The sequence below is a fragment of the Triplophysa rosa genome, linkage group LG15, assembly GCF_024868665.1.
Source record: "Triplophysa rosa linkage group LG15, Trosa_1v2, whole genome shotgun sequence".
Classification (NCBI taxonomy): Eukaryota; Metazoa; Chordata; class Actinopteri; order Cypriniformes; family Nemacheilidae; genus Triplophysa; species Triplophysa rosa.
This window is the reverse complement of record NC_079904.1, coordinates 16,040,322-16,054,343: the sequence shown is the minus strand read 5'-3', so window position 1 is coordinate 16,054,343 and position 14,022 is coordinate 16,040,322. Positions and strand designations below refer to the sequence as shown.

At 36.8% G+C, this 14,022-nt stretch overlaps 1 protein-coding gene across 5 annotated transcripts in view; it reads left to right on the top strand.

The window, feature by feature from the left end:
- Positions 1-12,176, top strand: part of trappc8 (trafficking protein particle complex subunit 8) — a 63,792-nt gene extending 51,616 nt beyond the window's left edge. For all 5 annotated transcript variants that reach the window (XM_057352673.1, XM_057352670.1, XM_057352671.1 and 2 more), the window contains 6 exons: positions 366-424; positions 527-730; positions 2,170-2,271; positions 9,806-9,948; positions 10,802-10,891; positions 10,976-12,176. In XM_057352673.1, the coding sequence (XP_057208656.1) occupies positions 366-424; positions 527-730; positions 2,170-2,271; positions 9,806-9,948; positions 10,802-10,891; positions 10,976-11,210 (833 nt within the window). In that variant the 3' untranslated portion in view covers positions 11,211-12,176. The remainder of the gene's footprint in view (positions 1-365; positions 425-526; positions 731-2,169; positions 2,272-9,805; positions 9,949-10,801; positions 10,892-10,975) is intronic.
- Positions 12,177-14,022: the final 1,846 nt, after the last annotated feature.

Sequence of the window (14,022 nt, the reverse complement as noted above, 5' to 3'; positions counted from 1 at the left end):
TGGTCTTAAGTAATATTCTAATTTTCTGAGATACTGAATTTGGGATTTTCATTAGTTGTCAGTTATAATCATCAAATTAAAAGAAATAAACATTTGAAATATATCAGTCTGTGTGTAATGAATGAATATAATATACAAGTTTCACTTTTTGAATGGAATTAGTGAAATAAATCAACTTTTTGATGATATTCTAATTATATGACCAGCACCTGTAATCTCGACCAATCAAAATGCAGCAAACTGTTTGCTTTCCTGTCTATATAAAACAGCATTTTAATCATGATTTGTAGTAATTATGATAATATTACATTTTATATGTTGTCAACTACTCCCATACTGATCATGTTTTCCTCTTAATCCTTAAGCTACCTCAGGTGCCATAGAAAAATACACCTTTGCCGACCTTAACCTTGGCAATGAGCAAGTAAGAAAGACATTGTGATGTCACTACTATTAAGCGCAAAGTCCTTGATACCACGAAACAAACATTGACTTTGGTCTTCTGTCAATTTTCTCTTTTCTTTAGATCGTCAGCTCTACCACTCCATGCGCTGACTTCTTTTTCCGAAGGAGTTTACCCTCTGAACCCAGGAGAGGGGGCGTGTCCACAGGCAGTGCTAATCAAATGCGGAGACATAGCCTCACGCCACATAACGCGAATGAGGATGGCGTGACGAGTATCATCAGAAAATGCAGCGAAGTAGAGCTGGACATCATCGTCCTGTGGAAGGTAGACTAATGAAATGGTTGTGGCTTGAGCAATTTCATTCCAGTAAAATCAATGTGATTTTTTGTTTAATAATTAGGGCTGTCAAATGATTAATCGTAATATATTGCATCCGGAATAAAAGTTTGTTCTGACATAATATATGTATGTGAACTGTGCATATTAATTTTGTATTTATAAACACATACAAATACATGCATATATTTAAGAAAAAAATCAAAATTAGTCAACATTTATATGTCATTTAAATTATTGGTAAATATAAATAAATACATGTAAATATTTCCTAAATATGTGTGCGTGCGTGCGTGTTTATAAACACAAAATTAATATGCAGAGTACACAGACATATATTATGTAATCACAAACGTTTATTCTGAATGCAATTTAATTGTTTGATAGCCCTATTAATAATATTTTTTCTTTAACATTTAAGATTTTAAGTGAAATTTTATGGTTTTATGTAATATTTATACAATAATTATTATAGATTTGTTTCTATTCGGTATACTAGTTTCATCAAATATTTTGCCATTCATTTCCTTTGGCAGTCAGGAGTAAAAATTACTTTTTAGGACCATTTAGCCTTTTCGAATTTTGTGTCTACATAGCAAGTACCACAAAAGTTTTGTAAAAAAAAGTAACAATTTCTAAATGTAAAAATTTTCGGTCAGAGGTGGGTAAATAGTACCACAAGGTTAAACATGGCCATGCTTGTAAGCTTCCATTATATGATGAATTGAGAAAATGATTTTTACTTCATAATATTTAATAATATTCATCTTTTTGCCAAAGATTTGGATCTTTTTGTCGCACAAATTGGCAGAAATTTCAGACCATTGTGTCATGTGGTAGATTGTCCATTGTGAATCAGTGACTGTCACAGAAACGCTGAAAAACCCATCATGGTTTTCATTCTAACTTTCTTTCAACTTGTCATGATAATATTCTAGTGAAATAAAATCTGGTAATGTTGATTATGCTTTAAGATTTAAATCATGTATTAAAACACCATTAACACCATTGCTCTTTTAGATGTTCTTTTTTAGGTGTTTTATTGTGGTTGAAATGGTGGCGCTTATTTTGTTATTCGAGTTAAAGGGATACTTCACCCAAAAAAGAAAATTCTGTCATCATTTACTCATTGTTCCAAACCTGTATGGATTTCGTTGTTTTGCTGAACACACAGGATGAAATTTCGAAGAATGTCAGATCTCACCCAACATTTACTGCCATAGTAGAGAAAATAAATACTATAGGAGTCAATTGGGGATGAGATTTGACATTCTTCCAGATATCTCCCTGTGTGTTCAGCAGAACAAATAAATTGATACAGGTTTGGAACAATCTGAGGGTGTGTAAATGATGACAGAATTTTCATTTTTGGGTAATGTAGCTTTTAAGTGTTACCTTGTTTAAATCACATGATGCTTTTGTTGTAGGCATATGTTGTGGAGGATAACAAGCAGCTTATTTTAGAGGGACAGCTTCACGTTGCACTACAAACCATTGGCAAAGAGGTCTGCTCACTCTCACAGAAAGAGGTACAACACATACACTGTTGCTCTGTTCAAAAATCCTTACACTTTACAAATTATGCTGCGTCCAAACATACCTAAACGCCAATCCCAATGCATTGAACATGCAAGGCAAATGTAAATTATATAAATGTATCATCTAAAAAGCAAAAAAGCATTACTTTTTAAATGATTACATACTGTGTTGTCAAAGTTGACGAGCACTTATTAATACTTTTTATTGGTTAGATATTTGCAAAACCCAGTGACAAACATAAAGGGTGACTAATAATAATCATTTATGGCATAAAATACAAATTACAGAAGGACACCAGCGATATGCACCATTGATAAGAATATAATGAATTGGTTTAATGTAAAATTGATAATTAATGTAAGAGCAAATCATATTTTTTTTGTTTTTTATTGATCGCCTGAGATGTCTTTTCCTTTGCATACAGAGGTTAAAGGAATAGTTACGTTCATGTGTGTATGTGACTTCTTTAGTCGGACACAATTTGAGAAATTTTGAAAGATGTTCTTTCTTTTCCAAGCTTGGTAATGGCATTGGAGAGAATACGATTTTAGGAAGCTCCAAAAAGTGCATGTATATGTATATGTAACTGTATATCCGTCATTAAACTAATCCATGTGACTCCAGGCGGTTAATAAACGTCTATTGAAGCGAAACGATACATTTTTTGAGGAAAAACAATTGATATTTTGAATGTAAGTAGCCAAGATAGGTCACGTTAGACTATACATGTATAGATGAATAAAACTAGATACACTTTACGTATTTCTTCAACGATTTTGTCTTCATTTACTCACCCTCAAGTTGCTCCAAATCTGTATAAATGTTTTTGTGCTCATGAACACAGAACATTATATTTGGAAGAATGTAGGAAAGCAAACAGTTCTGGGGCACTATTGACTACCATTGTCATTTATGTCATATGTGTATGGTAGTAAATGGTGGCCAAGAACTGTATGCTTACAAACATTCTTCCAAATATATTTTCTGCGTTCATCAGAACTAAGACATTTATACAGATTTGGAACAACTCAAGGGTGAGTAAATGAAGAGAGAATTTTCATTTTGGGTGAACTGTCCCAGAGCCGGCCCTCCCTATAAGCGAGCTAAGTGGCTGCTTAGGGCCCTGCTGCCACTAAGGGCCCCCAATAGCACATGAAGTTACAGCTTTTTTGTGATAAATTCACGACACGTATCTATTTTCTTATGTAGGGCCGTACCCACAATTTTTTCTGTGTTGTGTTTCAAAATTTGTGAAATTACAGACTAAACGCAACATTGCAATATCAAAATAAGTGAGGTGGCCAGTCAAATGAAAGAAGGCGGGAGTTACTGGTTACAAAGCCGAGCAGTGACCAATCAAATCAAAGAAGAGCTACTGTCACATATTCAGCTGGTTCTGCAAGACGCTTCAGTTTTAAATTTGAAAGAGTGCTGTGCAACACACAACATACTGTAAGCGACTAAAACATTCAATATTTGACAACTGTTCAGTGTTTAAAGATAGAAATGTTGAACATCCGACAGTACTCACTGATGCAAACGACAAAATGCTGATTTAGATGAAAAATATGTAATTTACGTGATTCAAGTAATTTATAATTATCGGGATAAGATTAAGAATAATTATGTGCATATTGTAGCTAAATTAATTTGATGGTTATCAAGTAAATACACTAAATAAAACAATAAAGATTAAATCATCATCAAGGGCTGTGTGGCTTTAAAAGGGTGTCTATAGGTTGTGGTTCAAATAAAATAAAAATGATTTAAAAAAATAAATCTTTACAAATAGTTAAATGCATTGAACAATGGTCTGTGCTCAAGATGTAAAGAGACAGGTTACCTAAAATTGGAAGTAATGAAATTATCAAATGTTTTGACAATCTCAATACACTTGTAATGCAAGGTTTATGAGTTTTTGTTATTATGACATTCCTACATCCCAAAAGAGGTAATAGAATTGGGTGTGTTAGGTTTAAAGTGTGCGTGCAAATAATCTAACATTGACAATATTCGATTGTAATGGGGGCACAGGGGTATCCCCAAATAAAATTCTGCTTAGGGTCCCGTAAAGGCTTGGGCCGCTCCTGAACTGTCCTTTTAAGACCAAAGAGAAACAGTCAGGTTTTAATGGAATTCTATGTACATCTCTCAGTGTAGCACTAATAATGGACAAAACAATTGAGAATTTTTGACCTTCTCATTGCAAGTTGTTTCACATTCTTTGTGTCGTCAGAACCTTGATTCTTTTGTAGCACTTTGAATGAAAACTGTGAATAATGGGGAAAGAAAACATTTTGGTCTTTTGACCTTGCTGTGTAGGTAACAGTGCTTGACTCTATCTTTTCAAGAAGGATTGAAGGAATATTCTTTAGTGTATACAGGGCAAGCAAGGATGAACCTTGAAGATGATTGTTGAGAGTGGATACCTGGATACTTTGTTAAAGCCTAAAAGCTAGCGAACTGCATTGTTGGAAATGTCTCTCACACGGCGATGAACGGCTGAATAATAGAGAGTTATTTTAATCACAAAGGGTAGGTCATGTGTAAACATCTCAGTTTGTCATTTCTGCTGCATTTTTGGCAAAGAATTAGAAAAATTACCATTAAAATGCTTGCCACTTAAAACAATGCCAATGCAAGGGTCCTCTGGGTTGTTGCCAGGGCCTAGCTGTGCAGTTGCTTATGTGTTATATGAGTTCTTGTTAGTGTATGATTGTATGATTTTGTTTATGCAAAGTGTTTGGCAACTTTATGGAGGTAATTGGTTGCACTCCCTTTCTTTGTGCAGAAGTTCTGTTTCATACGCCACTAGGTAACAAACTAGACAGTAATAGAAATGAGGTGTGTGGTATATAAATATAAGTATGTAAGTAAATATATACAGTGTATTCGGTCATTTAGAACATGCAGTAATGAAGTAATTAAATCAGTCACGAATTGATGTTTTGTATATGTAATATGTACACAAACTCATTAAGCTCTGAACTGTTTGGGGAGGATTTATTGACAGAAATGCAATATAATATACATAACTATGTCTTCAGAGGTGTATAAAGACCTTATATAATTAAGGGTGATGTTTTTAGTTATTTCTATCTTCATACATCACGGGTCCCCTTACATGGAATTCACCATGTTGTTTCTACAGTAGCCCTAAACGGACAAACTGCTCTACAGAGCGCATTTCAAAGAAGCGAAAACGTGACGACATCTTAGTGCAGTGTCAGCCATCGTATTGCTTCAAAAGTGAGGGGGGAGAGGTGGACTGAGCCAATAGCCCCTTTCACACAGTCTTTACTGGTATAAATTGCCAGAAAATTGCAGTTAGCAAATTGTGTGTGAACGGAACCTTTCCGGTAAATCAGTACTCCCGATTTACCAATAATAGGAGTTGTAAGATTACTGGCAAATTAACAGGACGAGGCGCTGTGTGAATGAAGGAGGATTACCGGTAAGAGCACGTACAACTCATGACGCGCTGACTGCTTTAGGCCATTCACAACACTCTAACGCAAATGACGTGACAATCTGCGCTGTGTATCCCTTCACATTTCTGCACTGAAGTTGTTCAAAACAGTGCTAAACAAGTTTTTCATGTATTCGCCAAACGTCCCTCGCGCACATTCTGTGTATCTTTATGTATGAACATTACTGTTTCTGCCTTCAGTTTTTCCTCGCGTCTCTGCATTTGTCCTCATACAGTTCAGGTCAGTTTTTAAGCTTTTTATATCCCTGTTGTAACACAAAGTTGGGATGTATAGAGAAAAAAGTAATAAAATGACCAGAGAAAAGGACTGACACGAAGCAAAAGCTGTTATACTTCCCTCGAGTTTAATAAGGCTGCTTGAGCATCGTCACAATCATCAGCATACATGCAGATTTTAGCGACAAAACATAAAAGGTCTCCAACTTCGGTTACAGAAACAAAACAAGAAAAAATAATGAACAGAAGCTGGCGAAGCAGTTCTCTCATCTCACGTTAGTTCTCACCCTCCGTCTTCTTGTCACTCATGCGCATTGCGCAGATCTTTGTTACCGTAACTACACGAAGTGACTAACCGTAAACTGTCTACATCTACAACGCACGTGAGCAGCACGGTGCAGTGTACTTGGTTAAGAGCAAGTGTATGATCCAAGTGTCAACAACACAGTTCGTTCGGATATAAAATCGCACATATTTTCAAACATAAATCCGGTTGTAGCTATTTATAAAGAAACCTCCGCTTCCAGTGTTGGGTGTAACTGGTTACTAAGTAATTAGTTACTGTAATTTAATTACTTTTCCCTTGAAAAAGTAAAGTAAGGGTTACTCTTATTTTTTCTGTAATTTAATTAGTTACTTTTGATGTAATTAAACTAAATACTTTGTGTAATGTATGTGTGTGCAATAGTGGAATTGACATCAAAATTCAAAGTCTAACTTTAAAATCTGTGCTTTAATGTATAATTCTCACATTTGTAATACTTAGGTCAGTTAATAAGAGTACTTTATGTAGTTTAATATTATTTATTTGAATGAATTAAAAGAGCCCTTTCATGTCTATCCTTGAATCACTTAACTAATCAAGGTTGATGTAGGATATAGAAAGTAATAAGTAACTAAATACTTTTTGGAGACAGTAATTTGTACAGTAATCTAATTACACTATTGAATATGTAATTAGTAACTAGTAATTAATTACTTTTTGAGAGTATCTTACCCAACACTGTCCGCTTCATATTACTGGTGTTTTGAGACAGCTGTGTGAACGTTGTCTTACTGGTAAATTGACAGAATTCCGTCGAATTCCGTTATTTACCATAAATTTACCAAAATGACTTAACCAGTAATTTTACCAGCATTGCTGTATGAAAAGGGCTATTGGTTGCAATTGCAACCTCGCCGCTATAACAATACATTTGGTTGTATGACACACCTCAGTTTTACAGTTATGTTCCCTAAACCCTGTGATAAAAAAGAGCTATCACAGCCCTTGAATGCAAACTAAAATACTCAACACACAATCATCTCTAAAGCCCAAAGTCTTTTCTGAATTTGTCTCTGTTTTCTCCATATGAGACCGAGCAAAAGAACAAAATGACTTTGAGAGCTCTTTATGAAGATGGATGCATCCAGAAGCACTTTAAACGCTCAGGGAACCCCAGATATCAAAGAGGCAGGCTTTGACCTTCAGACGATCCATCTGCCAACATATTTATCTGTAGATTGAAATATGTATACGTAATGTATTTACCTGTTATTTGTTTACTGTGCAACATTATTATTATAATCTTGCTGATATAGCTCTGCAATGATGAACATAAGCTAAGAAAGCAGGACTATGTGGGAGTGCGTCTGTGCATGTGCGTGTGTGTTTCGCAAGGATTTAATATGGGCTGTTAGCAAGGTGAAGGAATCTGAGAGTTCTGTGTGGGTGATAGTGACTGTTCCCTGGTGGTTTGACAACTGTACATCTAAATGCGTATCTGTGGCACATGGATACAAGTGTGACGCTAAGCACAATATTGTGCATTAAAGTGAGCCTTCACCCCAAAATTAAAAATCGACGCCATGTCATTCCAAACGTGTTTAACTCTCTTTCTCTTGCAAAGCACAGTAGAAGATATTTTGAAGAACATAGGTAACCAAACGACATTGGACCCTATTAACATCCATTGTATGAACACAAAACCAGTGTGACATTTCTCAAAATATCTTCTTTTGTGTTCCACAGCAGCATTCCCGTTTTACATGTTATAGTACATAGATCGATTATACGTTATTATACGGCATGCGTCATTTTACGTCCCCACGCGACACTATCCAACGTTCCCTTCAGAACGCCATTCCTGCACTTCATAATTTCAATTTCTTTAATAATTGATAATATTATCCTTGTTTCCTGTTCGGAAAACAAGCTTTGAAGCCATGCTCTTTTGTTTGCCGTCAAACGGTTCACCACTGCCGTGTGTGTATCCTGTCGCAAAGTGCCGCAAAAAGTCCTACACACCGGTAATAATGCGATTAAGATGTGTACATGTCTATACTGCACTTCGACGATGCGACTGAAATAGGAATACTCCACACCTCTTAATTCGATTTGTGTTTACTACGATTATGACTTTGGACGGATTAAGGTAATAAAAAAGCTCTGTCTACATGGTACATTCTTATTCAGAGTATTGTCTTAATCGTGTTAATATTGGAATATTGTTGTCCATGAAAAAGTAGTCATTGAGTGCATTTACATGCACAGTCTTACTCCAATTATGCTTAATAAGCTGATAATAAGGTCATGTAAATGCGTAAAACATTTTTCTTTTATCGGGGAAAGCTCATAAATGGCATAAGCAAAACTCGCTCGGCAGAGGTAGTTTTTTGCCCATTACTCTGATTTCGTGCTGCATGTAAACACCTTTACCAGTTATCTCTCCGTTTTGTTTATGTGCGCATGTCTGACAGCACAATAGTAAAAGTCCAAAACGGAAGTAACAGTAAAATAATGCATAAAAGTCAGCTCTCGAATCATGCAGTTGACTTAGAAACGGCAAAATGAAAAACTATTGTTGCATTTGCATGTACAGGACATGAGAAGAGATATAAAAAACAGCTTCTGAACGATTTCCCGAAGCATTTTTTTATTACTAGACAGACTAACGATGGTGACGTCACTGCACGCGAGAGACCCGTCAAGTCTCAAACCTCCATGTAAACGCGGTTTTCTGTGTAGCGGGTTTATTGATATGCATGTAAACATATGAAAACAGGTGTCTTTTATAAGCTGAGTTTTGATAGATATCCGTTTATTTTATGCATGTAAAAGCACTCAATGAGTCTTTTTTTTGTGGACATTTCCTTCAAAATTCTGTATATCGCTGCTGTCCTTCTGAAACCTTGTATCTCCATATTTTGTGACTGTTTTTGTTGTTGCCATAAATCATTATTATTAATCACCCTTTATGTTTGTCACTGGGTTTCGCAAAGTGCTTGTCAACTTTGACAACACAGTATGTAATCATTTAAAAAGTACAGTGTTTTTTCCATTTCCTGAAAAACAGCAAATTTGGACATATGAGGGTTAAAAAAGAAAGCGACGTCATTAAGACTTTTCTGGAATTCACCAAACATATTCTTAGCGTTTAAGCTCCTCATTCATTCATTTTCATTTGTTCTTCTGCTCTGTGATCTTTCATTCATTTTCCTCCTGACTCTCTTTGTTTTGGACTTGAATCTGGTCTGACATCTCTGTCTGCACGCCGTTGAATAGCAACGCTCATTCACCCCAGAGGAAGTCCCACACATGAGGGAATCGCAGCACACGTTGATGTCAAAGTCTTTTTATAGAAAGCTCACGTGAGCACGTGCTTTTCTCCCTTTTGCGTTCATTCTGTCTCACAGTCTCCGTTCGGTCTTTTACCCGTGTGCGCACACTTAGTAACACTTCACACCCCTCTGAATACAAGATTTCCTTTCAGAGCTTTTGTTGAAACGTTTCCCCGATGCTTTCAGATTGATTGCGACTGATGTTTTTCGTCAATTAGGAGACTCAGGAGATGGTGCTTTTGAAGTTCAAGCCAGACGTCCCGCCCCCTATAAGCAAGCCCTCGCTGGAGCAGCTTTCCCACCTCATAAAGACCTGTCTTCACTATCCCGAGTCTTATGATCATCCCTTTCCACTAAAGAGGTAAAGCACAAGGCAAACAAGCACTTTTGAAATCCTCAAAGAGACAGAAATTGGTTAGCCAAAATCCACCAGCTGTGTTTCCGAGGCGATAAGACTCATACAGCCATATTCTCATGCGACACAGGAACGCTAGACTGGCCTAGTTTTGCAGTGATGCGGGGAAAGTAGGTGTGTCTGTGGGAAAGAGTGAAAGATGGAGATAAACTGTATTAGGTGAAGATGTGGACTCTTAAGTGCGCCATCACTCATTGTCTGGTGTTGGTGTGCGAACACAAATAACTTTGCTCAATTATTTTGCGCGGTTAGAGACGTGAAACAAACACAGAGATTAAGTGGTGTTCAAGAGACGAACAAACTTTATCCTAAAAAAGCTAAAGCTTCAAAAAGGTTTCGAAGAAGAAGAGGAGAGGAACGACTCGTAACACTTAAAGGGATAGGTATGACTTTCTTTCTTTGGCAGAACACAAAAGAAGATATTTTGAAGATTGTTGGTAAGCGAACGATGGCGGTTACCATTGACTTGCATTGGTTTTGTGTCTATGCAAAAGGAGTAAATGGGTACCGCCGTGGTTCGGTTACCAACATTCTTCAAAATATCTTCCTTTGTGTTCTGCAGAACAAAGGAAGTCGTACAGGTTTGACATGACAAGAATCCAAAATATCTTTTGGGTGAAAATTCAGGGTTATGAAGAGACGTTAGACCTGCAGAATAAAGTTCATTTTATTTGGTTTACTTCCGTGGAGGGCACAAAGTATCACGTAGAGAAATGTCTCAAAATGTCAAGGCTTTGGTCTAGAACCCTAACTTAAGCGGCAAAGACTTTCTGTGCCTAAAATAATTTCTCTTCCACAGTTTATGTATGGTACCAGTTACCCTGACGTTGTCCAACTGTTCCTTGGCTCAGGTAGACATCATCATTGATCTGCGACACAAAACCACCAGGTACATCTATGGTTTGGGCAAAATCTAAATTTGTACTTATCTGTACATGCGTGTTTACATTTGATCTGTTCTTGTCTTTCTCAGCCCAGAGTCATTGGAGGTGCACGGTTCTTTCACCTGGCTGGGCCAAACCCAATATAAGTTACAACTGCAGGCACAAGAGGTGTACCGGCTTTCCTTGAAAGCATGCTTCTTCCAGGCTGGAGTTTATAACTTGGGCACACCTCGTGTCTTCGCCAAGTTGGCACAGACCAGCGCTATGTGTGAGACCAGCCAGCAGAGTGCCATGCCTGCCCTCATTATCATCAACGGCGTTTGAGTAACTCAACGTTTCTCTAACTTTGATCCAACATTTCCTCAACATTCTTTAAAGCTTGGCACAGCTAAATATCAAAAGCGGACTCCAAGATTTTGTACTTCTTGCTAAAACTAATCTAAAGTAATTGAAAAATACACAAATATTTCAACTTAACACTGCATCCGATGTGCTCGTAAGACCTGCGATGGTGAGGTAAACACAAACGGACTCTTCTAGGTGTTTCGTCTTAAGGCAACGAATCGTGTGTCTAAAGTGTGACTGGATCTTTTTTCCCCCATCTTAGTTTATCTTTATTTCAAACATGTATCAGCCGAGGGTTTCTCTTTTATGTAATATTTTTGCTTTTAGAACTTGATGATTTGCCCACATATGTTGTCATGTACATTGAATTGGCTATGCATCTGCCTCATACTGCCCTGCTGTCTGTCTCACGGTTCTCCACTTTGCTCTGTTGCCACAGTAACGAAAAACATCTCTGCAGTTCCTAAATCTGGCAAAATTAAATGCCGCAACCTGATATCATCTCAGGTTCTTAAAGGACTACGTATTGTGTGCTAATGAGGACTTAAGTGGAATTTCTGTGACCTTATGAGAAGTCAGTGGAATCGGTGTAGTCCGGTAAGGAGCCATCTTAATGTTCGTAACCCAATAAAAAAATGGCAAAATCCGTGTTGCCCTAACAGCAGAGACTACGGAACTGTGACACCAAGAGGAGAAAAGTCACTGCCTGTGTGAGGGTACATTTTTGTTTGTGCATCTGTGTGTGAGTGGGCTGTGATGTTTTCACTGGACGAATTTAAATTTTCTACAACCAAACGTGTCCCACCACCTCAGTTCTTGCTCTGTCATCTCTCCACTCCAATGATCTGTTATTTAAATCTACATGACTGCTTTTCTGAGAAAATGATGTATTATATTTATAACAAATTACTGTACATAGAATAAAATGTAACCAATAACCAAGAACCTGACTGCCTGTTGCTATTTTATGAATTATTGTTTGGTTTGTTTTTGGAAAAATAATCTACTTTAGATATTTTTGCTTAGTATACCGAGCATCAGTTGCTTAGTTATGCATTAATATAGTTACATAATAGAACTATTAACACAAGTATTGTGGTTTTTAGTCGTATTTATTATTGTGTTTTTATTTATTTGTTTGTTTTTGACAGATACAGTATTCAGTGTACCTGGCGTATCGTGCTTTTACAGTGTGCAAGGTTTGGCTGCAAGACCATGACCACTTGGTCTAAAGTCTGTAAAATGTTGTAACCCTGAAACTCCAACCAAAACCCTTCGCCGTTTGTGGTGACTGATCTGCCGAGTTGAAAGCGCTATTGCACAAATCTTATTAAACACAAGTTCTTGGAAAATAAAACTGCACTCTTCAGACATCATCTGGTTGCCCTTGGCAGCTGAAACATCAAAAGTTTTACACTTAAATGGCCAATGTGTCATTTTTTGGAGGATCTGTTAACAGAAATGCATTATAATATACATAACTATGTGTTCAGATGTGTATAAAGACCTTACGTAATGAAGCGTTGTTTTTATTACCTTAGAATGAGCTATTTCTATCTACATACACCGTGGCTTGGGGAAACTGCTCTACAGAGCGCGTTTTGTAAACACGTTATCTCCTTCTGCAAAGAATAGAAAACGTGACGACATCTTTGTTCTGTGTCAGCCTCTGTCGTGCTTCGAAGGGGAGGGGTGGAGTGAGCCATTGGTTGCAATTTGCAACCTCACCGCTAGATGCCGCTAAATTTTATACACTGGATCTTTAACTTGGCCCCCACATATTTCTGAAAGAAAATGTAAATTTTCATGTTCCACGCTTGGCTCGGTCTTAATGAATGTTTTTGATAAATATATATGCTGTTTAACGATGACCCCAAATACTGGCATATTTTCAACAATGGTAGTGAATGTTATAACGAGTTCATTCCCCTTGTCACAGTGTTTCCATTTTACTACAGCAAACATTGTCAGCCCAATGCTTTGGGATAAGTTATTATAGTGTGTATTTGGTTTCCTATATTTATGCATTGGATAGACACTTTTATCAACTGCAATTTACAGTGTGATATGTACATTTTATCGGTTTGTGTGTTGCCTTGGACTGAAACTCATGACCTTGGTTCTGCTATCAGATGAGCTACAGTACAATATGCAGAAACTGGATTGAGTTACATTTTTCCCCGTGCATCCTAATCATTTTTTCCCCTTTCTATTCTGGTGTTTATTTCAGGCACTATAAACCTTTACCCAGGGGCAGACTGGGAGTAAAAAGTGGCCCTGGACTTCTTCGGCAGGAGCGGCCCACAAAACCCAGCTCACAACACAACATGAAACAACAACGCACTGATGCGCAAACCACACTGAAAAAAAATTACGCTGAAGTTACTTAAAAATATAGTGCATCATTTTTGCGACCAATTTTTTAAGCCAGTTCTACATGAAATTTTAAGCAGCATTACCTTAAATTCTTTAGTAGGCATTGTTTAAATTTTTGAGTAACCCTAACCCTATTCCCAGCAAGGGATTTTGCTTAATTTTTTCGGTTGGTGTGACTCACAATTTTAAGTTGTTTTTACTAACACATTTTTGTTATTTCTACCAAAAAAGTCTAGTTTACCCCATGATAAAATATAAGATCATTTAGATTAATAATTTTATGTTCTTAACACCTAAAATACAGAAACAATGGACAGCTGTGAAATGTTAAAAGCTTTATTTTTTCACTGAATAATTTAAACATGAAACATGCAGCAGTTCAGAAATGTAAATTTCATTGTACAACAAAAACAAA